At 40.0% G+C, this 27583-nt stretch overlaps 1 protein-coding gene across 1 annotated transcript; it reads left to right on the top strand.

The window, feature by feature from the left end:
* The first annotated feature begins 2125 nt into the window (after positions 1 to 2125).
* si:dkey-121b10.7 (heparan sulfate glucosamine 3-O-sulfotransferase 6) lies at positions 2126 to 25108 on the top strand. The gene is made up of 2 exons (XM_034120005.1): positions 2126 to 2910; positions 23639 to 25108. Exons 1-2 carry the CDS (start codon positions 2402 to 2404, stop codon positions 24255 to 24257), a joined length of 1128 nt encoding a protein of 375 aa, XP_033975896.1. The 5' UTR covers positions 2126 to 2401; the 3' UTR covers positions 24258 to 25108.
* The last annotated feature ends 2475 nt before the right edge of the window (positions 25109 to 27583 follow it).

Raw genomic sequence — 27583 nt, 5'->3', positions numbered from 1 at the left:
AAGCTCTCTTATATTCGAGCATATAGGGGGAAAGTGCCAATAAAAGTGTGATTTATACTGTCACACATTTATTGTCAAAAAACTATTTTGGGAAAATGGGGTTTGGCATCCAGAAGCATCCATTTCAGAAGAGTCTGACACTGAAGGCTCATTATGGGATAACACCAACATGGCGCTATGAATCTTACCTGAAATTCAGTACATCAAGCACAATGTCAGGTTATATGGTTGTATCAATGATTTAACCAAATAAACCACCATATGATCCAAACTTTTTGATATAAGCCTCCGCGGGATACAAACAAAATCTAGGTTTCACCAGCTAGTCCGTCCATAGTAAGCCTACTCGATATTAATTAATTAAAATATGTTATTTAAAGGCAACCCACGCACAAAACACATATTTAGCATATCTCCGACTAGTTTTTGTTATCTTCTCAACTACAGCTCTGTTGATTTAACGGTCTATTTCTTTGTTTGTTTTGCTGCTGCAGAGAGGCTTCATATATGATTATATTTGTGTGTATCAAAATGGGGAACCAATAAATGTAATGCCTACATTTTTAATAATCTGCCAATTAGGACCAACCCCTAATAACAATTTATTTTTCAAACTCAATGAAACCCTAAAGTTTGCAAAGACCCCAAAAAGGGCACAATGTTCAAACAATGGGATTAAGGCAACATTGCAGCCATGACATATGACATCTAGTATCTTATTTGATGTTTCATTTGAGCTTTTCTATAGGTCTACTGTGTTACTATACCATTAGGGCCACTTGAGGGGGTATTTTATCCGACATATTGGGATGTTATGGCTCATTATTAAATGAAAAAAGCACAGACTGTTGCACATTCATAAAACAGGGTTGCATTTGGGTTTTCATTTGCACCTCTGGTACAGTAGTGTCACGAGGAGGGAGGTATCCGGACATTTTATCTGCCTGCGTCATTGCATTTCTGAAAATACAATATGTGTCCTTAGGCTTTGTTGGCAAAAACTCAGGAACAAATGGGTAGATTTCAAGGATATATAAAGGATTTTCTTACACATGTTAAATCAGCTAATGTCTCATACGACAGCTAAATATATTTATTAACTAAAATGTTGTGAATCTTTTGTTTTGGTTTTACTGGAGGTGGTCTGGATTACTGCATGTTTATAACCACAGTTAACTGGTCTCACATTCACTGGAGCTGATGACACCTGTCTGTCCCTGTTGGGCAGCAGTGTAAAGGTTAAATGTGTGTGTTAAATGTGTGTGTTAAAGCCGTCTCCGTGGGGGTGTGTGGTCAGGAGGGCTCACAGACAGCAGGTGGCCACAACAGAGAACTGTAAAATAACCTGGAGCTCAGAGAGGCAGTGGATGAGGTGATTTAAACGGGAAATTAGAGGAAATTGCATCCTCTGTCCGCAATCAAAAACTCATATCCCCTCTTTATTTTGTTTTGCTCCAGATATTTTCCAGTATATTAAAGTAATGGCTTTATTCAGTGGTGAAATGTAACTTAAGTACATTTACTTAAGTACTAGTACTTAACTAAACGTTAGTACGAATTTGAGGCACTTACTTCTGCTACACTATACATTTAAAAGGGAAGTAATGTAATTTAACTCCAGGACAATTATTTAACTGCTTTAGCTCATAATTAAGAAATGCGTCCATAAATTAAACTAGTGGGAGAACTCTTTAAGTGACAAAAAAGTCAAATTATTTAAATATTTTACAAAACGTCCATCAGAACTTTGAATACTTGATGTAACAATGTTATTTAGAAATGTCACATATATAAATATAGTTATATACACAAATAAAGGCACATTTTCTTCACAATGTGACTTTTATACTATAAGTACATTTTGCTGATAATATTTTTGTACTTTTACCTATAAGATTTTGAATGCAGGACTTTTACTTGCAATGAAGTATTTTGACACTCAAGTAAAATATATCAATACTTCTTCCACCTCTGTCTAAATGTCCCTAAAATAATTATAATGTGATTTGTATGAGTTTCTGTCAGTCTGAAGACGGTGCTAATTGGGCTGAGGATGGAAGGGGCGTGTGCTTTATAAACAGGGCGTGGATTTTACGCACTAACAGGAGTGTTGAGTGTTTTCCTGTCGAGCAGCTGCCAAGGAGCGCACAGGAGGCACAAATACACCCAGAGACACTTTCAGCTGACACTCACCGGGACTTTGCTCAAGTTGTTGAAAAAGAAACTCCGATGATGAACAGACGATGAGAGAGGAAGTCAAGGTACGAGAGATAAGCGGAGGAATATGTGGAGCTTTTTTACGCGCTGGGGGCAAGATTTGACTGTGGCACCAACGCGGTAATTTCTTTAAATTAAAAAACGTCCTCAGTTTGAGTGACTTTTTAAAGTATGACGTCCTTTGATGAGGCATGTTTCCTGCGTTGTGTCCTCATGCCCAGGATTGCGACTCATGGGATGTAGTAAATGGAGAGCCGCGCTCAACCTCGGACACCTGAGGGTGCAGTCCAAGCTGTCCGTGTTCTTTACCATGATCATCCTCTTCACTTACCTTTTTTACTGCCTCAATGGATACTGTGACTCCTTACCCAGGCCTGTATATGACCAACAAAGTAATCATCAGAATAAAATCACTTTAAACGATGGAGCGTCCCAGCAGGAGAAAATTACGCACAACGCGTCTCAGGTTTTCCGCGAGCAGATGTCGGACTTCAGCGATGGTTCCTCTGATAATATCTCTATAGCTAATACCTTTGGGAGCAAAAAGTTCCCCCAGGCCATCATCATCGGAGTGAAGAAAGGTGGCACCCGGGCTCTGCTGGAGTTTCTGCGGATTCATCCGGATGTGAGAGCCGTGGGATCCGAGCCGCACTTCTTCGACCGCTTCTACGATAAGGGACTGGACTGGTACAGGTGAGCAGGTTTTTTAACTTAATGATACAGAGTTTGATTACATGTTATGGTGAAATAATGAGGTTATTTGGTGTTTTCAAACGAGGAAATGACCGGAATAGAAAGGGACTGCAAGGGTCAAAGTTCAGGGCAGAAGTCATTACAGACTGATTAGAGTTGGAGCTGTTTACTATCACTTTCACAAGAAGGAAAACGTCTGGTTATTTAAGTCAGAGAATTGATTTGTATTTCGTTAGAACACATGTGAAAACGTAGAGCTCATTTATCTATGTGTTGAGCAGCTTCCTTGAAGGGTTTAAAGAATAAAAAGAGGTGTTGATTTAATATAAAAGAATAAAACATGTATATTATTCCTGTGATATATAAGGCTACATTGCATTATACCTAACGTGTAAATATGCCCTAGTTGAATCAAGTTATACAACCACAGGTGGCAAAAAAAGTCCCTGTTTTTCTCCGGATTCTTCCAATGTATAATACTGTACATTTGCTCTATATCTCTCTCTATATAGTTGCACATTAAGTGTTTTCAGTACACTTAACACTCATATGATTTTGTCGACTAATCTGTACAGACAGATCTGTACAAAAAATGTGTTTCTCTGTAAAGAATCTTGTAAAAGCACTTGTGTTTGTTTACTATAAATGGAAACATTGTAATTAAGTAGTTGAATATTAAAAAAGCCTAAAAATTGACATATCGATGAAAGAAATCTTAGTTTGATGGGATGTGTGATCCGGCTGATGTTCACTAAGCTCAATTTGATTTTGTATCTTTGGAATCTGTCTGAGCCTTAAGCTTTAAAGTCAGTTATAAACAATATTTTAATAAGTGATACATTATAAGGACTTTGAAAGTTGTACATTTATGGACTTTTTACTGCCAGTTTTTTTCATGCTTTTGTCACTAATCACTAAACAGTATTAAATAAATGCTTTACGTGGCATTTGAGTGTGCTGTCATCAGATTATCATCATGTATTTTGTCTTATGGGGGTTTTCCTGCTGCATGCAAGCTCAACATGTGGGACTTTACAATCAAGTCTCATTTTTATTTTGACTTTACAAATCACTTTATACATTTTGAGGCAAAAAACCCAGAATGAAACATTAAGAAACAACATTTTGAGCTGGGTTTTTTTGTAGTTTTGTTCTCGAATCGTCACAAAATGGTGGTAAAATGCGCATTACCATTTCCCAGAATCCAAGATAAAGTCTCCAAATGTATTTTCTTTATCAGAACATCACCTCAAACATATAGAGTTTACTATCATGGCATTCACATGGGCTGCCGTCTGATAATCGTGTACTTTCTCTTATTAGTGACTGAGTATGATGCAACATCAACAGAGCAGTTTCAAAAACACTTTCCACTTATTAGTCGATGTACGGCTTGTTTTTTTGTGCATGCAAACACATCTTCTCATGCGTGCTGTGATCAGTCCCTCTCCTCTCTTCATGAATATCCCTCAGCACCAATAAGAGGCTCTGCTGATAGCTTCCAAGGATGGCAGCGTGTTCAGTCCCCTGCCAATAAATTGCTGTTTATTGAGCTGACACGCTGCCTCCCTAAGTGTCCCTGCTGGTCCCCTGAGGGCCGGAGGAGGGTGGGGTTGTTGTGGATGGAGGCAGTGAGGATGACCCCCTCAGTCAGGTGTTAGCTCGAGGATCAGCTGAAGATTGACAGCAATATCTGTCTCGTCAAAAATAAGCCAATATTTTAAATTTTCCCATATCTTCCTCGGGATTGCAGAGAGACACTGTAATCGTTGTTAGCCAAAAGTGGCTTTTGAAGACTGACAGCAACTTCAATATAGCGTTTATTTAATTTTCTCAAATGAAACCCATACACATGATATCAATCTTGGGATATCAGCATGCATCCATCGTTGTTTACAGTACATAAACATAAAAAGACAAATAAAAACGGTTTAAAATATGTTTTCTAGTCTTAGTCTTAAGCTTGTTCCTTGAAAGCTAAAACAAATTCAAAGACTTGTTTTAATGTTATGGGTCCAATTGATGTTAAGCCAAAATAGGCTTTCTTTTTTTCTATTGTCAAAAATAACCTATATTTGTATTCCATAAACAGACAGATAAAAAGGCTGTAACATATTTTTCTATGGGAAGAAGTGTTTTTTAGGAACCTTTATATTGTGTGTGCCTGATATCTGATAGCCCAGAGATGAGAGAAAGAGAGACAGAGACGGAGGGACAACGAGAAACCATTACACAGGAAGACTGATGTGTGGAGTAAATGACGGTTTGATAAAGAGACAAGTAGAAGAGAGTGGAGGAACATGGAGGTGTGGCGGAGAAATGTGGCGTGAGAGAAGACGGAGAGACGCAGGAGAGATCAATACAGCCGTGTAATGATCGGTGCTCTGGCTCAGGTGGAACAGCACTAAGTGACACCAGACATCAAAGGGTGTGTGTGTGTGTGTGTGTGTGTGTGTGTGTGTGTGTGTGTGTGTGTGTGTGTGTGTGTGTGTGTGTGTGTGTGTGTGTGTGTGTGTGTGTGTGTGTGTGTGTGTGTGTGTGTGTGTGTGTGTGTGTGTGTGTGTGTGTGTGTGTGTGTGTGTGTGTGTGTGTGTGTGTGTGTGTGTGTGTGTGTGTGTGTGTGTGTGTGTGTGTGTGTGTGTGTGTGTGTGTGTGTGTGTGTGTGTGTGTGTGTGTGTGTGTGTGTGTGTGTGTGTGTGGTGTGTGTGTGTGTGTGTGTGTGTGTGTGTGTGTGTGTGTGTGTGTGTGTGTGTGTGTGTGTGTGTGTGTGTGTGTGTGTGTGTGTGTGTGTGTGTGTGTGTGTGTGCAATACTCAGTAGCTGTTTCAGAGGAAGAGGTCGGGGTTTTCCTGCTGCATGCAAGCTATTTCAACATGTCTGATGTATGTGGGATGATACAGTTATGAGTCTCAAATTCATTTTGACTTTACACATGACTAAAACTGAAACCCCTGCAATAGTTTCAACACAGATATGCACATTGTGCAAGTTAAACAACTGTTTGCAATCTGTATTCAGACAAAATGCAAGTACAGGATGAAGCAATTGGAATTTTAGCTGTTTCTGTCCACAAAATTGTGGAAAAATGCCCATTATCATTTCCCAGAATCCAAGATGACGTCTCCAAATGTATTTTCTTTATCCCAACATTACCCCATAACCCCAAATGATCCAGTTAATATCAAGCAATCAGTAAATCCTTACATTTGAGACATCAAAACTGGAGTATGTTTGGCATTTTGTTGGTAGAATAAGGAAAATGATTCATAGATTTTCAAAGTAATACATTTTCTGTGGAGCAACTAATCAAATATTTTACAGGTTGTTTCAACTGTTATAGGTTAACTGTCAGGCTATTAGTATTACGTTATTTTTACTTACATTTTAATCTGACAGGTCATTTACAGAACTCTGTGCATTCAGAGATGCACAAATTAACTCTTTCACCAAACGCTCTTCAGTAAAAATCATTCCAGTCATAACCTCTGAATCTTGTCAGCACCTGTAAGTCAATTTAGTTATACTAGCGGAAAATCATGATGGCTTGCTTTTCCACTCTACATCGGAAATAACACTGCAGAATTTGTTAATAGTACTTTTGGTGTTTAACTACATAGGTCCACTTTAAAGAAACAGTTCCTATCATGCTATATTTGAATAATATAGTGTAGGACCATACCTATATAAGGCATATTTATACTTTTTTTTTTTTCAAAATACCAAACAGATCATGCATTTTAGCCATGCCTCATTTTGCTCAATTTGACAATTTCTAGCTCTGTTTGTGCAAGGGCTGATTCTGTGAGAACAGCACCATCTACTGGCCTGGCATATGTACTACAGCGTCTCCAGCGCTTTCGAACGGCAATGGCCGTGGCTGTCTCCTCCTGATTGGTGGAGTTGGCCCAATAGCCGTAGCGCAACCGTCCTTACGTCAGGACAGTGTTCAAATCTGGATCAGTTTTTATCAGATCCGTTGCAGCCCCTTTTTTAGAGATTTGGGTATGGAGGAAAATAGAGAGGGTTGTGTTTTCTGACACTTGGTGAGTTCCCTGGAACACCGGGGACACATATTCATGTATAAAAGACGTACAAAAGTGCATTTTGCATGATAAGTCCCCTTTAAATAGAAAAAACATATGATATTTGGTGAGAAAAGTGCAGGTAAAACTTAATGTTTGATGGCATTAATTTTCATCTGAAGCAAGCAACTTATCTAAGTGGTGACAAAGCTGAACATAACACTAGAAAGGGTTAACGGTGCGGGAAACAGCGACCTTTCCTGGTTTCTTTCACTGCTTCTGTTGATGGTAAACTGACCTTATACTTCTAACTCTTTTTTTTGTTTTGACTCAGACATGACGTGATCACCTTTCTGTTTTCCCTTCCTCTCCTTTTATCTTAATGAAATGTGTTTCTGCTCCGTCCTAATCCACTGACAGCTCGTTTCAACACCGTGTGAATTGGACCGGTGTAATGACAGGTCAGGCATTAACATGGACAGCTCAGGGACAGGCGGAGTGGCTGAGAGGGATTAGGCCCCCGGTCGCAGTTAAACAAGGCCTTATGAAGCATTAGTCAACACCCCCGCCCCGCCACCCCCTCACCTCGTAACACTGGAGCATGATGAACGCTTCAGTGTTCCTACACCTCCATCTTTACTGCTGTAGGAGAAGGTTATTGTGCCCAGGGGCTGTGTAGTTTCTCTGGCCTACAGACAAGCAATAAGACTTACTGGGACTTTTTATTTTTATACGAGACAGATGTAAATGTTCAAAGCAACTAATCTATCGTCCAGGAGGCACTTCTTCTGCACATGCACTTCACCAGGAAGAATTGGGCGACGCTCAACTTATTTGAACAAAAAGAAATTGTGATGTAATATGAAATGTAACACAGACTGGCCATTTTAGCAAGAGCTGTAAAACGACACATGTTCACGTTCAGGTGCCAAAGACCTCGAGCTGTGAAGGTATTGTGACCCTCGTATGAAGTCAAGTTGGATCAACGGCTCGACGAAACGTCTTCATATGCAGCATCGTTATTTTGTACCGTTTATTTCGGACTGGCAACTTTTTTAATTCCTTTTAACCATGACAAGGACCGTTCCCTGTCCTTAGCCACATGTTTATTACTGTAGCCATGACTCCGAAGGTCCCGTAACCTTATCAAAGGAGCAATTATAACCCACAATATTTCCCTGAGGCTGAATTATACTTGGTTTGAACGACATGTTTTCCTGCGTCCTTCTCGACCGTTGGTTGCGTTGGTCTTAATATTAACGTGACGTAATGGCAGATTAAAAAGAAAGTATTTCGGTATTTTTCAACAGTAACTGGAAAGCATAGAAATATTATATTGTCAGAAAAGCACCTATGTGTTGTTCTACAGGGCAGTAATACACTACATTAGCTTGCTTGCCATCTAAAACTAGTTAGCAACGAAGGAGGAAGTTAGCAACGAAGGACGAAGTTAGCAACGAAGCTAAAAAAGCTAGCAGCTAGCTACATTTTTTTGTATAAATGCTTGAAATAGAAAGCTACAAGTAATGGATACGTTTTTCATTTCTTGCCTTTCTTTTGTCTCCCATACATCAGTTCCATCATCACATATATTTCTGAAAATATTATATATTTAATGTTACAATCTTTGACGTATCAATTGACATCTAAGCATTGACCCAATATAACTTCTGAAGGATCAGTAAACTCATACTGTCCTTTCTACTGTCTTAATCTCTTCCAGATATCATATGTAGTTATATAAATATTATGTGAAATTACATGTTAAGTACCCCGTGATCCACATATATCAATTTGAAACAGAACCGTCATATGTGAAGCCAACAAAATCATCTGAAACCGGGCTGCAAAGTATCACTTCAACTTTTATTCTCTGACAGAGCTCTTAATTTTAAAATCAGTGTCTCTGAGCTCAGAGAGAGAGCGAGCCTTGGCCCCTGTCTTTAGATCGTAACCAAGTAAAACACATGGACATCCTTAAAGGAAGCATTTGGCAAATTGTTTTCGAAAAAATGCTTACATGTGGAAAAGCCTTGGCTCTGACCTCCACTGGAAACGATTCGGTGGTTTCGTGGTGGAGAACGAGGGCTTAGACAGCCATGGTGTGCGAAGTGTGTGTGTGTGTGTGTGTGTGTGTGAGGTCGGATTCATTCACACTGCTCTACCTGAAAATCCATCCTGTTATCCTCGGCATCTCTCCACCTTTTTTCTTGACACTGTAAATATCCAGTGTAAATAAATGTCATTTCCCGATATCGATCACCTACAATAGGTCCCCTTCTATCGATCTCTCTCTCTGGCCGGCTTTATCACGCTGTTGCAGCAGAAATGAATTAACTTCTGAATATTCAATCTTGTTGACAAGGAGCTGTTACTGCTGACATTTATACCCCACAGTCTTGAGTGTTGCTGCGGTGGATTTATCGGCTTGTTCGGGTCAGTCAAACTGTGAAATGTAAAGCCAGCAGACGTGTCCTCAATGTGTTTTCTCTCTGTCTCTAAATCTCTGTCTTTATCGACTCATGTATTCATCTCATAGTCTCCTCTCTATGTACTATATTCCAGTTACTACGGCTGCCCTCAAATAGTCGTCTCGTTCGACTATCCGGCTAAAAGAAGTCTTAGTGAAGCAATTTCTCATTAGTCTATTAGTTGCAGGAAAAACAATAATTAAACCGGAAAACCCCTGAAACTTCACAGAAATAACCTTAATGACCAGGCGCAGCTCCCCAATGGTTAGGAAATCAAAAGCCTGGGATTATATTGAGCGTGTAAAGGACGGACCCTAAGAAGGTGACATGCAAACTCTGCAGACAATAATGTCCTTCCATATCCACGCCATCGGAGCGCATCTTCTCGAAAGCCGACTCATTGCAAAACACAGAGCTTAATTATCCCCTACGTTAGTTTATTTTTCATATTCGCAGGAAAAAAAGCAGCAGTGAGTGACAGTGGGTGCGTTTCACTTCGGTTAAATTAAATGGATTCCTTGCGTCCCTCACTTGCGTCGTTTCCCTGCGACTAGTCCCTCCCACCAGGGAAGCATGGAGAGACGCAAGGAAACCACGAGAAGCAGGGAAATGAGTTTTAAGAGCAATGGGACGTCGTTTCCTCCGGAGCGTCACGTGAAGCGACGTCCGTTTGTGATGACGCCGCTCAGCTGATCGTCTGACAGCAGCCAGATCAGTGCATGCGCTGCATCGTCCAATCAGTGAGCGATACACAGTAAGGGGGTGGGGCGAGTGTATGAGGATTTCACCGGAGGATGGTCTGGTAGTTCCTCGATTATCGCTCCTCTGTTATCGCTCCTCGATCCTCGGTCCTCCGGCAAAAATAAGGCCACTGGGACGCTACTCAAGATGGCGCAGACAAATCAACTTCCGGTGATACCGAGACTGAGGAGCGAGGAAATGAAAAATAAGAGAAGTGAAACACACCCAGTGAGTCAGGCAGCAGCTTAGCCTTATATAAATATACATATAGAGACCTATTTAATGATATAATAATTCTGATCTCAGAACAAAATTAATTCAAGTTTTCATTCCATGATGAGTGTAATTCGCAGAGGAATTTTTGCCAATGAACATATTTTCACGTGTTTCCGTTTGCTGTGTAATATGTATTTATTTTGTGCTGTTATTGACGAGTGGACCGCTTCGTCCGTGCACTGTGACTCACGTGCACTTTCCTCGTGCCCTTTCCACGTGTAAAATTGTATTAATATTTCCAGGGCTCATTATTACAGATTGTATTGTATCTTTTATATGTAGCAAAAGGTAGCATGATATTACTCATATTTGTCTCTCAGCCCTAAAACAAAAACCATTTTATGAAAAACTAAATAATAATCATAATGTTAATAATCATAATATAGCATAAACGTGCAACGCCTGTTTACTGGTCGACTGGAAAAATCTAAAATCGAGCAGACCTACCAGTTCCATGCAGGTTTTATTTCCTGTCAGACCTTTCGACCAATCACTAGAGGATTCTCCAGTTAAATTCCTCTCTGCTTGCATTCTTGGAAGCTGCATGTTGCAAAGAGTGCAGACTGACAAAGGGTTTTCTTAAGAATATGGAAAGATAGGAAATGTATAGATCTTGTTGGAAGAAAGAAGCCTTTGTGCATGAGACAGGGTTGAATGCTTTGCGAGTATTTGAGGAATATATGCATGAAAATGAGCAACACTATCCGGCACGTCTGTCAGAGCTAATAAACATAACATGACACCCGCTGCTATTTACATGTAAAGGGATTTTTGGCAGAATTAATATGTAAATGCACCTGGAAAGAGTATAAGGATATAATCAAACATGACTTGATAAATTGGTGTTGGACAGGTATGGATTTTTTACTCGTTTGAAAAAAAATGGCCTGATCCAACTCAGTCATCAATATTTTGACAGCTCGTCATTGGTCGACCTTTCGACTCCCAGCCTGCCTTGTCTCGTCCAATCAGAAATAATGGATCAGAGGCACGATGAGAGGATAGACGGGGAAAATGTGAACCTCGCTTCTCTTCAATCACAGTTATAGAGCGATGTAACGGACAGCTTGTGTCATTTATCACACTGACTGATCTTTCATTTCAATTGTCTGGCTTTTAATTCCAGACTAAGTGTGCGATTGAAGTAAAACCCTCTATGGCTGGGCAATATATCGATATGATAATGATATGAGGCCAGATATGGTGTCTGATTTTGGATATCTTAAAGGTCCCATGTCATGGCCAATTTCTACTGATCATATTTCCATTGTTGAGGTCTAATATAGGGAGGCGTGTGGCGCAGTGAATAGAGCCTTGGTGTTGGGATCAGGGGGTCACAGGTTCAAACCCCACTGCAGTCAGCATGTCATTGTGTCCCTGGGCAAGACACTTCACCCCAAATTGCTCCTGTGGGGATTGCCCACAGTATTGAGTATGTCAGTCGCTTTGGATAAAAGCATCTAACAAGTAACATGTAATGTAATGTACTAGAATAGATTTATATTGTGCAATTTTCCAAACTCACATTGGTTTCTCATACAGCATCTCTGTATAGTATGTGTATTCACTCTCTGTCCTAAACGGCTTGTTGGAGCTCCTGCCCCCCCCCTCCCTGTGAGCCCAGTGTGCTCTGATTGGTCGGGACGTTGCGAGGCTCGCTGCTGTGAGGAGCGGACAGGCTTCCGGGTCGGCGATACAGCGAGAACAAGCAAAACTCATCCTGAGCACACACAAACACTCACAGCCGAAGTAAAAACAATAAGTGTGGCTTGATATTGAGTAAGAAAAAGGTTTATAACGCTGTGAGAATGGGTCTGCGGAGAGCATTTCTCCGCCATCCCAACTCGTCTATTACCAGCGTTCAGGGAGCTCTATGCAAGTCAATGGGGACTCCCTGTTAGTTAGCCAAGGGATCCTGGTGTGTGAGGTGCTCCAAGGATTGGTCCATTTGTTGTTGATTTGGGTGTTCACACGTCACAGAACCCAGGAAGCAAACAAAGGAAAATGAGAAATCTCCAACGAGGCGTTCTGGGGCAGCATAGACAGGTATTTTCTGTGTTAGAGTTTTACTCGCTACAGGGTGTACTTTGAGGGTTTGTGACTCTGCAGACCGTTTACATGCATAAAAACCTTCATAACACACAAGGGGACGGGTAATAACCGGAAAAGCATGACATGGGCCCTTTAATATCATAGGTGTCGTTTTCTGGTTTTAAAGGCAGTTTTTCTCTAAAATAAATAATTCTTTCTGAATGTACTGGACTGTTCTAGCTGATCTATTATTTGCTTTTACCCACTTAGTCATTATATTCACATCACTTTTTATGATTTATAAACAATGTCATTATGTTAATATATTGTTAAAGCACCAATAGTTCATCCTATAACATCCTTTCAATATCAGTATTGGGTTTTTAGTCATGTTTTATGTCGTAATATTAGATTTGTATTACCTAACCCTACCACAAACTCGTCAAAGTCTTGATGTCTTTCCTTGTTTATTGGACAACAACAAAATAATTATCTAACCCTACCTTCTCTTGTCTACGTCAATTGCTTTTATTTCTTATTTTGAGTGTCTTTTCTCTTTGCTTTGTGTCATCAGCCTTTCGTTTTAGGTTAGCGTGCGTAAAGGAAATGAGAAAAGGATGAGAAAGACATTCAAAGTAATTGCTTAGTCATAAAATAAGGGGAAGTTGAGGAGGAAAATGGAAGAATAACAATGCTGGCAACAGTAACATTGTGTGATGTATAGTCAATTATCAAATATTTGCAATACTAATCTGATTACATAATATAGGGATCTGATTAAACGACACAATAGTATTCTTCTTAATGGATACGTTCACATGTTTCCTCTTTTAAAACCAAACTCATATTTACATGAAGAGAGGTTCTTTTGGTCACTAATTGTACATATCATTCATTCAATGGTCAGCAGTTAAGGAATTCCTTCTTAATGCAATTCCCTGAATGTAAGAACGTCCTTATTTAGTTTGAACAGAGTTGAGTGATAGTGACACAAGGAAGGATTTTACAAGATACTAACTTGATTTGTCCAATTCAAATTCCTGTGGCGCCATTTTAGCTTGCAATGAATCACTTGCATTGAAATCAAATATGCAGCATATCAATTAATAGTTTCAGCAAGTCCATAGTAAACATAAATAAATAACTTGGCGCATTTTTAAAAGTAAGTAAACATTTAAGGATATCAAACCAGCAGTCAGTAATATAAGTTTCAGCTTTACAATACAAGGCATTAAAAATGATGATTTTAGGGAAAGTTATGGATTTTAAAACATTGTAATTCGACTGTCTTCTGCTACTGTTTCACATGACAGTAAAGAAAGAATCTCAATGCAATATCAATCTGCTTTCCCTTTTACATCAACAGCTAGATCCCTTCTACTAGAAAATAATTGACCCCAATTTAACTAAATCAGCTAAAAAGTAACAACCTGCACCGTAGATACATATGATTTTCACCTTATGTACCTATTTTGGACTTGCATTTGCACACAGACATATATATATTTAAATGTTCATACTTTTTCATATTTGTATTAATCAGCTTCACCCAATTATATTGTGGATATTCTGTATACCTTTACGAATCTTATATTCATTTTTGTCCTTGTGTTTACCCTTAACTATGCTAGCCTGCATATCAATGTTATTCCTGATGCTCCTTAAACACTAGAATTGTATTTTTTTTGTTGCCCATATTTTAATATCCTCTCATAAAGAGAGACACACACTGACACATTACATTCACACATGCTGCTTGGTTTGATGGGCATGAAACAAACCCTGTTAAACATCACTGCTCTGTCTGGAGAGGCAGGTAATTATTGACCGTGTGTGTGTTTATGTATGTGTGTATGCTTATGTGTGTGTGTGGCAGCAGTGAACCCCTCACTGGTGTCTATCTCTGTTTAATGTCTGACTGCCTGGGTGGGTGTGGGGTCGTGAGAACCTGCAGCCACCCAGAGAAACACACCTTTCTTTGTGTGCTATAAAACCTTCCTAGAAAAAACCGTCTGTTGGACTTACCCGACCTGAACTGCTTAATTGTCGCTGATGTCTGCGCTGGCTTTCGGGAGGAAATGAGATTAATTAGGCCTGAAACCCTGGCACAGAGAGCAGGGAGCTGAGTTTGAGGACAAGCTCAAAATCAAACAAGACGCTGGTTTTGGGAGGAAATCTGGAAAGCAACACGAGTTCATGCTGCTTCCAAACTGCGTCCTGTGTGTTTGATGTGTGTGAACGTAGCCAAGTCCTCTCTGATGAGCTTGATAGATGCCACTGATGGCAGAGCGCTGACTGGAGCGACTCCAGTTGTAAAAGCTGAGCAGCTGCCAGAAGTGATTTCCTTTATTTCTGCTGAAGACGCTGCGAACAATGAGCGGAGAAACCACAAGGAGTGTCAGAATTAAACTGCTCGGAAGTGGGTTTTTAGCATCGAGTGTTCTCATTGGTCAGGAGTTGGGTTGTTGCCAGATGTGCTAAAGTCCCATTTAGGATCAAGCTGTTTAATAGTGAAAACTTTGTAGTTTTTTGACACCTTTAAATATATATTTAAAGATACGCTCATTATAATAGCTAATACAATATATTTTCATTATTTTATTATATTTTCTGACGACTTTTTGCTGCGTTTAGTGTAGTATAACAAATAAATGCCCATTATAAGTTCACTGAACCTTTCCAGAAAATTGAAAATCAAAGATAGCTTAGCGTATTATTATAGAAAATAAAGCAAGTTCGAAAAATATGTTCCTTTACTCATTAAAATACTCAAGAAATTAGATAATAATCAAAGTAGTTCCCACTTATTTTCTGTCTTGATTGCTTCAGCTTTAATGTGCTGACTTTAAGGTACATTTCAACATTTTTATTCCTGATTAACTTTAACTGTAGATATCCATATTGATTCATCAGCCTAATTATGTAACTGTGACGAGGACATCATTCATGACTTCACCGGTTCAGGATCTTCTGGATCTGTCCATCCTGTGTTCAGGGGATCAGAGGAAGGCAGGGAGGAGATAAAGCCACACAAGTAGGCCACTGCGGACTCGACAGGAACACAACTGCAGATTTTCCCAGTTGATAAGTCAGGAGGGGTGGGAGCAATCAGCACACACACACACACACACACACACACACACACACACACACACACACACACACACACACACACACACACACACACACACACACACACACTGCTCATATGGACACATACAGTAGACTCGAACATAAACATTCAAACACACATAACCATAATCATTACAGGTTGTTACGCTATCAGAAAGATAAAATCACTGCATCCCGTCTTCCTGTTCTTCATCCTCTCTACTTGTTTCCTTGCTGCAGTTACTTTTAAGTACTTTGGTGATATGTTGAGTCCTGGCTGATCATTATCATTGCTGTGACATTTTTGCACTTTACTTCTTAAAGATGATTTGTCACTTGACCATCATTTTTATTCGGTTAAGTAATAAGCTTATTGGTTTTCCTGCAAAGAGTTAGATGTGAGAATTGATACCACTGTTATGTCTGCATGGTGAATATAATAATAATAATAATAATAATACATTTGATTTATGTAGCGCTTTTCCTGGTACTCAAAGCGCTTGATATCAATATGAAGCTACAGCCAGCAGATAGTTAGCTTAGCATCTAGTGACAAAGGGAAAGAAGTCTATTTGAATATTCGTCCATATACACAAATTATCCAGAGAAAGAGTATAAGGCTCGCGTGTGAAACCATACGCTGCTGTTTACTTTGGTTTGTGTACAAATTAAACAAACAAGATGCTAAGCTAAACTAATCTGCTGCGGGCTCCAGCTACTTAGGTTTGTACTGTATCGATCTTTTCATCCAAGTCAAAAATCTCACCAAGAAAAGCAAATTAGCACATTTTCAAACTATCATTAAGACAGGGATTGTGTTGCAAAGTGGCAAGCTAATACGTAAGCTTCAAACTGTGTAGAATTATTAGCTTTGCTGAGAGTCACACAGAAAAACAAACAAACAAACAAACACACACACACACACACACACACACACACACACACACACACACACACACACACACACACACACACACACACACACACACACACACACACACAGACACAGACACAGACACAGACACTCACAGATCTTCCTCTGTCATTGGGGCCGGTTCCTCAGAGGAAACTCTGACTGACCACTTCTCACTCACCGCTCTCAGGCCCTGTGATGTCTCTATTAACCGTTACGCCTCCATTTTCCCCTCAGATAGACACATTCTTCAGCTCTTTCCTACCGACCTACAAGTGTGATGCAAACCTCCTCCGTTAAAACCCTCCTCACCACCACGGTGCGTCAGCCAGACAGTAACCTTGGGAGTGTGTAACGGCCCGCCACACACACAGTAACATCAGGTGTGGGCAAAATGGGTTTATGTAGTACAAACATGACGTAAGGGGGCTGAAAGATGATGTGATGTAGAACAGGGTATCTGCAGCTTCTGAAAAAAAAGCTCCTAAAAGCATTGAAATCTAAATAATTCTGCCACTTGTCTGGGTCCAAGTTACGTGATTTGATAAATACCTCAACATAAATACATAAACCTAGGAATTACATGTCACAAATGTATTCACTTAATACATGAATGTAGGCATTATTGTCGTGTTGTGTTGAAAAAACTAATAGCGCTTATTTTCTTTGTAGAACAAATTCAGTTTGATTTTTACATTTCTGTTATTCTTTCAACATGAAAAGGCGTATTACATTGCAATTTAAAATATCTCTAAAAGGTCTTACGAAGACCTGAATTTAATGTTGTTAGCTCTGCAGAAACTGCAAAACATGACTATTTATTACTAAAACTATATACGTATGGACCGTTTCTACCTGAATCTTCCATCAAGGAAAAATCTGCATTTCAACAACTATGCAATGAAAACCAGATGAAATGACTTATCATTAATTACTCTAGCCTTTAAAATCTCCTTTTGGCTTGAAACAGTAAGGAAAACGTTCCAAGATGAAGTGTTCTCTATTTTTACTTAGCAATGAATTTGCTTTCATTTAGCAAAAAAAATCACATTTTGGCCAGAAACAGCATCCAACTAATGTAATGGCCCACCTCCAACAGACACAAAGAGAAGCACTACTTTACTTCCCCTTTTATTGAGTTGCTTACAATCCCCGCTGACTTCTAATCAGCCCACAGGAGCTGCTCGGCCTTGTATTTGCCGTCAGTAATGACAAACCTCTCCCTCTACGCTGCAGATCTTTGAACACACACACAGTATCCGTCTTCATACGTCCCTCTGTAGTGGTTCAGGATGTGTTTCAAAATTCCTTCGCACGTGTCAAATGTATTCATAACAATCTCACCCTGAAGGATACAGTAGAGGCCAAGTGGAGGCTTTGAAGTTGTCAGAAGCAGTCGGGGAAAAGTGGAATAAATAGAGGAAGTGAATGGAGGAAAAGAGGGGGGTAACATCGCATGTAGAGGGAGAAATCTGCACATGATGACATGTTGCATTACACGATCCCTGGTGGTCTCGCCCCTCTGAATCACAACCATCTGCCGCTGACCTTCAGGGTGGAAGAGTCCATTTCCATGCTGCGCGGGCTGGCACGGATTAAGAGGGTCCGGGGGTCTGGCCGGCGGCCCAGCAGAGCCCGTTTGGATCGCAGCTTCACGAAGCTCTGAACCCCAGAACCAGAGGGAAACTTCCTAACCCAGAAACACTTCCCTCATCTGCCACACACACACACACACACACACACACACACACCACACACACACACACACACACACACACACACACACACACACAGAGACACACACACAGAGACACACATATACACACACTGAGGGCTATATTGCTCCCAGATGTGGAAGGCATGTGTGTGTGTGTGTGTGTGTGTGTGTGTGTGTGGTGTGTGTGTGTGTGTGTGTGGTGTGTGTGTGTGTGTGTGTGTGTGTGTGTGTGTGTGGTGTGTGTGTGTGTGTGTGTGTGTGTGTGGTTGTGTGTGTGTGTGTGTGTGTGTGTGTGTGTGTGTGTGTGTGTGTGTGTGTGTGTGTGTGTGTGTGTGTGTGTGTGTGTGTGTGTGTGTGTGTGTGTGTGTGTGTGTGTGTGTGTGTGTGTGTGTGTGTGTGTGTGTGTGTGTGTGTGTGTGTGTGTGTGTGTGTGTGTGTGTGTGTGTCAGTAGAAAGTGCAGAAAAAGACATGCGTGTTGTACAAACGGGAATAGAAATAGCCTGTGCTTCCAAATAAAAATGCGATAATAGCCACCGTGTTTACAGGACCTGCAGGTGCCTTTTAAACTTGAGAAGCACTTTAGTAGTAAGGGAACCCTTTCATTCCCTACAAAGTCATAGAGAAATAACTAAATTAACAGTGAAGTCAGTAAAAAAAAGGGATTTTCATGTTGCACAACATTTAGATTTAGGTTGAATGCATATGTTTTATGCACTTTTAGATGATTTTACCAACAAAATATCTGGCATTTACAACATATAACACATGAAAAATACCTAATATTGAACTCGGATGAAACAGGAAAACAGTGAATATGCAGATTCTACAAACCTAGAGCTACATCTTTTTGCATTTGTTTCCAGACAGGAGAATTTAAAGGAGCTTCCCAAGCTTCACAGGCGATTGATCAAACTGACAGCTGGAGTCAGAGGCATAGGAACTCCCATAATTGTCAAAAACTGTGTATTTCATTAAAAGGAAAAGAGGAAATCCAGGCATAGTTCAGGGTCTCTAAATATACACACACCAACTCACACTTCTGGGTCATAAGTGATGATTGAGAGGGATTCTTTTCTACCCGTGTATACATTGTTTTTAAATAAATATTCGACTCATCGTGCCTTTAAGCTGTTTTGTTCTCGCTCATGATTGGATTTAGTGCCTGCATCGTTTCAGTGCACCAAGAAGTCAGTTCATTTAAGTTCATATATTTCAATTACAGATATTGGTAGGCAAAGCAACTAAATATACCTTTAGCTGAGGCTATATAGCTTTGACTTGATATAGCTGTCTCCGAGTGGCAGAGTTTACCGAGCCAGTGTGGTTTGGCTTTGCTTGTTATACTGCAAATACTGCTTAGTGTTTTCATGGAAAAGTTACATTTCTTTGGCATAATAACTTTTTATGTAGTAAATATGTCAACAGATCTTGGTAGTGACCAAATATGTAGTTATCTCAGCTTGGCCTGCATGCCAATAATAGAAAATGTTATTTAAACAATCCATCTGTAACCTTTTATGTTGTAAAATCTGTCAATAGATTCTGGTATTACCTCAAGTTTGACCAAATATGTAGTTATCTCCACATGGCTTGCTGGGCTGAAATAGAAAATGTTATTCAAACAATCAATCTACAACATAAACTAGGCTCGCCTTTCTCCGAGCAGCTTTTTGAGGAGGTCAGTATACACAGCTCACTCCTCATATCTTAGTCATAAACAGTAGCCTATTAGCCTGCAGTGCTTTAAACAGGCCCTAATAAACCTCAGGCCACCTACAAAGAGCACAGCTAGAACGTGAGCGTCTGGATACTTTTGTATACACCGATAAACGCACATCTGCACACTTTTAAAAGCCGACTGCATTCCTGCTCCAGATGGTAACGCTAAAGGTGTGATAAAAAACAAACAGGTTGCTAGTTTTCTGTAAAGACTCTTTGGAAACCATACAGAGGCTGATATCAGATAAGAAGAACAAACGCTATGTTTTAACCTCACGAGAGAAATGAGATAAGAAGTTTCTCAGAAGTAAATCCAGGTTAATGAGAGGATTACGTCGCTGCTCATTTTCTTCTCTACATCTGTGCTCTAAAATGGTGTTTTTCTCCACCACTGTGTGGCCTCCTCCAGGGCTTTTCTGTTGTATTCAAGCTGTGCTGTGATTACAGGCTAGTGGTTCAAAATGTAAACATGATGTCAAAGGAAGCCCCACTCCACCACCAAGGGAACACCGTGGCTTTCATTAGACTGATTGGATGAAATCAAAACATCCATTTAGTGCCATAGACACGCTCACAAAAAAACACCAAACATTGCAAACACACGGGCACCTCGGTTGCTTTCAGATGTCGTTGTGGGCATGGGATGCACTGCCTGCAACCACAGAAAAAGAAATGTTAAAAATATCCTGCATATCTGGGCACATTGTTGTTCTGTAGTTTGCTTTTCTTTGGATACAAAAGATGCACATGACAGAGTAGGAGGCAATTATTCTGACACATCAACAGTAACCGTCAAATAAGAGCGTTTTGTTATGCAGCCACTGTTTTGCACCTCACATGTTATACTGGGAGAAATTCATCATAAAATAAGCCTCCACTGACAGTTATATTGAAGGAGTGCTTGCAGCCAGAAATATTTTGATTAAAGGATGCAATGCTCCCTTTTTCTGTACTCTAAACACTTAATTGATCAGGCATGTTCTCTCGGGGGTTGTTTGCGAGTCAGTCTGCGACATTAAGGAAGCACAGGCAGGTAAAATAGCAGTAGATGGATCGAACCAACATCTAATTCCTGCAAAAAATAACCTCCCAGATTAATGACACGTCAGGATAACAGCATCCAAATGGCCCCTCAGAGCCAGAGCTGCTTAACTGCTCTTGGCTTCAAATGAGAAATCTAGCTTTTTAGATTCATAAAAGCTTCCTTGCCACTCACGTCATGTGGTGACCAGAAATAAGCCTGCACCCGCAGCTTCAGAAACTTGGCTTCAGAGCAATAGGTTGTAACTCAAGGGTTTTGACCGAAAACGCTCATTGTAGTACATCCCAATGTTGAGACTACCCATAGAAACAGTTTTGTTTTTCCAAACTGTTTGGTGTTATTGTTTAGGCCCAGCCCTGTTACACATTTCAAGGGTTTCTTATGAATACCATGAGTTGTGTATTTGGTGTTACCCTCGGAGCTTCATGCCAGGGACACGCTGGACTTGGAGCTGACTGTGTGTGTTGGATCAAAGTGAAAGAGAGGAATGGAGTCGGCTCCATCACCACAAAACAGAGCTCAGAGCCCCATAAGCCCTTCACTTACAGACCAACCACGAAGACTACGACCCAACCGTCACCACATGCCTGCTAAAGAAAGAGGGGGAAGCATGGAAATTAGCTGAGGGATCTCTCACAGTTGCAATACTGGTCTTCCTCAATACTTAGATTTCTATAACAAACTGAGCCTCAGATCTGAATCTTTTTCAACCCAACAAAAGGGGCTTTCTTTTTAGTTGAAATGGAGGATATTACGTTCCATTTTAGTGTTACAATAGCATTTGATTTAAATAAAGGACACTTCCATTTGCCTTGTTTTATATACAATCTGCTCAGGCACTTTATAAGGACTCTCAGTCAAAAGCAGTCTTTGGTCAGGGTTTGTTGTAATTTTTCAGGCACTTATATGTCCTCTCAGCCTCTGAGTCATCTAAGTAGGGGTAAAGATCAAGAGGAAGAGGGCAGTGCAGTCTATTAAGAGCCAGAGTGTGCTTAGAATACCCCAACCACTGATGATAATAACAAACAAAGGGCCAAAAGCAATAACCAGGATTGGATGCAAACACACGGTTACCAATAGACAATACTTCACTGACCTCTTTGGATAATTGTGGACTAAAATGCATTAATGAGACTTGGGAGCATACAGTAGTTTGCTGCAACAAAATAAGACATGGCAAAAAACAAGTGCATCAACAACATCACAATTACAACTGCTGTCTATTACTGCTAAATGTAGTAATGAATGTAACATTGGCGATCTTTAGCAAGCCAGCCAAGAACACACTACTTGAAAATAAATTGGAGTTACTGAGAGGGACATTTATACTCCTTTGGTAAACTGCATCTCCAGCGCCAAGCTTACAGAGTGTTATTGGGATAAGTGACAGTAGTGTAGTTATTGAATTTCCAATTGCTATTCCTTACATTACATATTACTGAAAACAAGTGATGACATAACTGTAATACGTTACTGCCACGGATAATAAATAAACATTGATTGTGAATGTGTTTCTTATTGTCAACTCCATATAGGGCTGTGCGATTATGGCAAAAATCATAATCACGATTATTTGGGTCAATAATTGATATCACGATTATTCATTGACTTTGAAAAAATCCATTTATTGAACTTTAAAACAAATACAAATAATAATTTGAACAGTATCTTTTTAACTTTTGATTACCCTGAACGTATAATTCAACTGAAAAACCAATACAAAAATAAATCTAATAAATGATACATTTAAATAAATAATATCAAAATAATAAATACCAATAAACAAGATCAACAAATATTTTGGAGCGCACTTCCACAAGCTACTAAACATATATAAATATGATAAATACAAATAAATGAGACCGAAATTAATTTGATCAAATATGTTGCAGTGCACTGTCACAACCTAGCAAAGCAAAATAATTGTTTTTTTCGATTATGTTGTTTTCGTAATTGTGGCAGGTAATAGTAATTGCGATTAAAATACGATTAATTGCACAGCCCTAACTCCATAGCTTAAGCTACAGTCATTGTGGCTCCCGTTAAGCTAACTGTTCGGTAAATATATCCAAACAAGGCGTGTTGCTTGTTAAACCATAATGTCTCATTTGTTTTGTTTCTACACCAATTTAAAACTGAATTTATTGATTGGTATTGAACATTTGGAGAGTTTTAAAGCTACCTCAGGTTTAAAATAATGTAGCTAACTTTAATTACTTTTCTCTGTTCCCGTGGTATGGCTATTTTTTCAGTCCTGTGGGACAGTCTCCCAGCTTTAAAGACCGAGCGCTGGGGGGAGCCTGTTTAAGAGGAAGTAGTGGATGAGAGGAAATTACTTTCCTGAGGTTAATATAGCCTTGTGGTTTTCCTTGTAGCCGTTCACAGACTCACTCGTAGTCGCCGCTGACATGGTCTCTCCATCAATGCCAGCAGCTAATGTCAAGTTTATCTTCCTCTAATCTCAGAATTATCCCACTATTTACAAAGCAAAATCAAAAAGCCTTCAAGGCAAGTGAGGCATCATCAAAGGAATGCTTTGGGAATAATAAGAAAAATCAATTAAATAATATATAGATGTATTTTTGTACTATAGAACAAGCTGTGTGTTGGCTTTTTTTTTCAAGTGTACACTCATGTAGTATTTAAACAGTTTTATTAATGTAAGTCTTTTTTTCTGTCATGCAGGAATCTGATGCCTCGCACTCTGGAGGGCCAGATCACCATGGAGAAGACCCCCAGTTACTTCATCACCAAAGAAGCCCCTCGCCGTGTTTTCTCCATGAGCCGCCACACAAAACTCATCGTGGTGGTTCGTGACCCCGTGACCCGGGCTGTCTCTGATTACACCCAGACTCTGACCAAATCTCCCGGGCTCCCGTCCTTTCAGAACCTGGCTTTTCGCAACGCCACCACAGGCCTCATCGACACAACTTGGAGTGCCGTGCGCATCGGCATCTACGCAAAGCACCTCGAGAACTGGCTGCGCTTCTTCCCGCTCTCACGCCTCCTCTTTGTTAGCGGAGAACGCCTCGTGACGGACCCAGCGGGCGAAATGGGCCGGGTCCAGGACTTCCTGGGGCTCAAACGGGTGGTGACGGACAAGCACTTCTACTTCAACCAGACCAAAGGTTTCCCGTGCTTAAAGAAGCCAGAGGGGAGCAGCAGACCTCGCTGCTTGGGGAAGTCGAAGGGTCGGCCTCATCCCCAAATCCCCTCTGAGGTCCTGCATAGGCTCAGAGACTTCTACAGACCCTTCAATCTCAAGTTTTACCAAATGACCGGCCACAGTTTTGGCTGGGACTGAACGCCTACTCACCAAAGCTCTTAAAAACTGTTAGTAGCGTTCTTGTTCAGCCAACTACCCAAAAACCAGACAGGGATATCTTGAAGACTGTGTGTTACCAAAGCTTTTACTGTGCAAAATATGCCATTTCTTTATTTTTTAAGCTATGAAGACTCCATTTTTTTCATCACGATTTACAACAGCAATGCTAACAAAGGTTGTGAGAGCCTCAATCCCTTAGGCTACTTCAGCAAAGCTTTTTGGAAGTGGTGGTTGCTGACCCAAAATGACAAGCACAAGCCAGATGGAAGTCATATTTGCACTTGGCACCCCCTAGAAGCAGGAGTGTGATAAGCTCTTATTGCTCTCCAAAAAACTTAACAGCCTCAATATTGAAAATAACTCCGGAAATGTGCCAACACGAGATGTGCCTAATATATATAAATGGCAAAAGAGTAACGAGCCTTAACAGCCTGGCAAAGCTACGATGAACAAAATGACATGTTGGAGCTTCCAGAGAAGCATGGGAGCTCTGCTAAAAAACTACAACCATAGTAGTAAAGAAAGAAGCAAATGGTTTTGATTTAAGCACAATCAAAAATAAATAAGTCTTCAGAATTATTGAATCACATCAGCATTGTTCAGTTCACCTCTGTCACAGCAGTGGTTGCAGTTTTAGGAAGTTGTGTTTTTTCTTTAGTTCTTTCAATTCAAACTCTTTTTCTGGGCTGTCTTTGATTTAAAAATGAAAGCTTAAGTATGGTGGGAACAGTACCAGAAATATAAAATGCAATCCGTTATGTGCTGTAAATTTGCTGATATTTATGTTGCCATTTCAATGCTTGTATAAAATGTTCTCCAGACAAAACCAGCATCTGTGATTGTTTTCTACTTCATTTAACCAACACTCACCTCCACAAACAGTACTTGCAACTGTATATTTCTAAAAGATTAATTTATAAGAAGACAAAATATTGTTCTGATGTTTTTCTCTGAGACTTTTGTATTTTAAATTCTGACTAAAACTTTTCTTATTCTAAAACATGTGTTTTGGGGCTCATTTTTCTGAGAAGCACTCTGTCCATCCTCTTTGTATTTGATCCAAACAAACTAATGTTGCTGCTGCCGGGAATCTAAAATACATCTGCTGAGCAGATGATTCTTTACCAGACACAGGCAGATCATTAAGAGGAAAATGCAAATAATCACTGTGTTGTGTGATGACTTGTAGGAAAGCAGACATTTATTTACATAAAAATGAAAAATCCTCTAGTTTAGCCATTGTTCATTATAAAGTAAGTCTTATAATGATGACTAAATCATTTTGAAATGTAGTGTTTTAATGAATAAAGATATTTATTTACATCAACAGTTGAAGCTAGAGTCAGCAACCAATTAGCTTTGCTTAGCATAAAGACTGAAAACTGGGGAAACGGTTTACCTGGCACTGTTCAAAGGTGATAAAATACGCCAACGAGTACTGATTTGAGAAATACATGTTTGCACTTCTTTGCTAAGAGATAGATAAGAGTAGCCTATAGCCATTGTCACGTCTGTATGCTAAATATGAAGCTACAGCTAGCAGCAATTTAGCTTAGGAATGGAAACAGGGTGAGCAAGCTATTTTGACTTTATGACTTTTATACAAACGACATCACATATGCCTATCATCACCTCTAAAACTCATGATTATTTCATTCACACTTGGGTTACATTCATCAGAGCTAAGATAGCTTCCCCCCTGTTGTCAGTCTTAACCCTGAGCTAAGCTAACAGGCTGCTAGCTACAGTATAGCACTATGCATTTCCCCAAAATGTTGAGCTATTCCTTTAGCATCAACGAGTGGTCAGTCAGTCTTTAAAAAACACCTTCAAGTTGCAAAGGTTGGTGTTTGTAGTGACTGATCAGGGGGGTTATGAGGGGTCATATGGCTGCAGGGGCTAAATTTGAAGTTAACGCAGGACAGTGGCTTTTCTGGTGTAAGCAATCAATTCACTGGGGTGATTGGAGACCTTTTGGGAATGGACCATCTTTGACCTCTTTCGCTCCCCCTTGACCTGTGAGCCTGCCCGCCATAAACTGCTGACCGCTACCAACACGCTGGTTAATGGAGTCACCCTGCATGAGCTATGAGCATGCCCTCACACACGTGCACACACACAAATAAACACACACACGGGTATACAACAATTCCCCCCCCCCCGATCCATTAATATTGCATTCTCAACCTCTGGGACCTCCACTGAAGGGAGGTGGTCCGGATCAATAACTGCCTGTTTAGTTTATAGGCTGCAGGGATATGTGCTTATACCTACATGTCCCACTGTCACTTTGATTTAACTCAGAGGTCGAGCATGGGCCGCTATCACACATTTGTAAAATATTATTTAACACCTGATATATTACTCCATACATCTGCAATCGATGCAGGACCTTTACACAAGGGAGCACACATGCTGGACCAGTAAATTACTTTAATCCTTCCATGTTCATCTACTTTCTTATTCATGCAGATGTTGAAGTTGATATTTCATTTAAGGACAAATCAGTAATGGAATCAATTTTAGGTTGAGTTGATTATAATAATTACTACCCAACTCGTCCATTCCCATTTGAACTACAAACTTTATAGCATGCTTATTGCAGTTTTAATATCATGTTTTATTTGATTTATCTCTCATGTTTTTGCAGTCAAAGCTGTTTTGTTGCATAGGACCAACATTTGAATTGAATAATTGCCAATATCGCTCCAAATTAATGTTGCTTTGTATCTTATATGTAGTTTGTTGTTTTTCCAAAGAGCAAAATAACTGAAAACCGGATAAGAAAACCTACAATATCAAATAGTTTAATGTAAAAAAAGCCACTTAAACAGCCAACGACATTTTCAGAATATAGTTTAGACAATGATACGTTATCTCCATTCATATTTACTAAAATGTCTAGCATTAAACAGGTGGGTGGTGTTGATTTTCCACCCAGCATACTCTCCAGTTATAAAATACCCTCGAGTCACACAACCCCATTCATGTGTGAGGAGTGCGTAAAGGGAACCAGCCAGCTATGTCGTCGAGTTTCCCGCTGGTGAAAAGTTTCCTTTATGTCTCTCTCTGCACCAAAGAGCCCTGGGACTTGAGATAGCAGCAAATCTCTCATTCATCAGCTGACTGAAGTTATTCAGGCCTGAAGGTATTGATATGCAAACAGGCTGGTTCAGCTGCAGGTCTGCAGAACAGGCCTTTATCCAGAAAGTCTCCATTCCTGATACATTTCTGTGCTGCTCACACAATGACCTCCCTGTCAATGGTGCATGTGAGCGTCTGGCTTCACTGCATAGGACCCAAAC

This window comes from Trematomus bernacchii, unplaced genomic scaffold (genome assembly GCF_902827165.1).
Source record: "Trematomus bernacchii unplaced genomic scaffold, fTreBer1.1, whole genome shotgun sequence".
NCBI lineage: Eukaryota > Metazoa > Chordata > Actinopteri > Perciformes > Nototheniidae > Trematomus > Trematomus bernacchii.
Note: the sequence above shows the minus strand (reverse complement) of the source record. Positions and strands in the feature narration are given on the sequence as shown.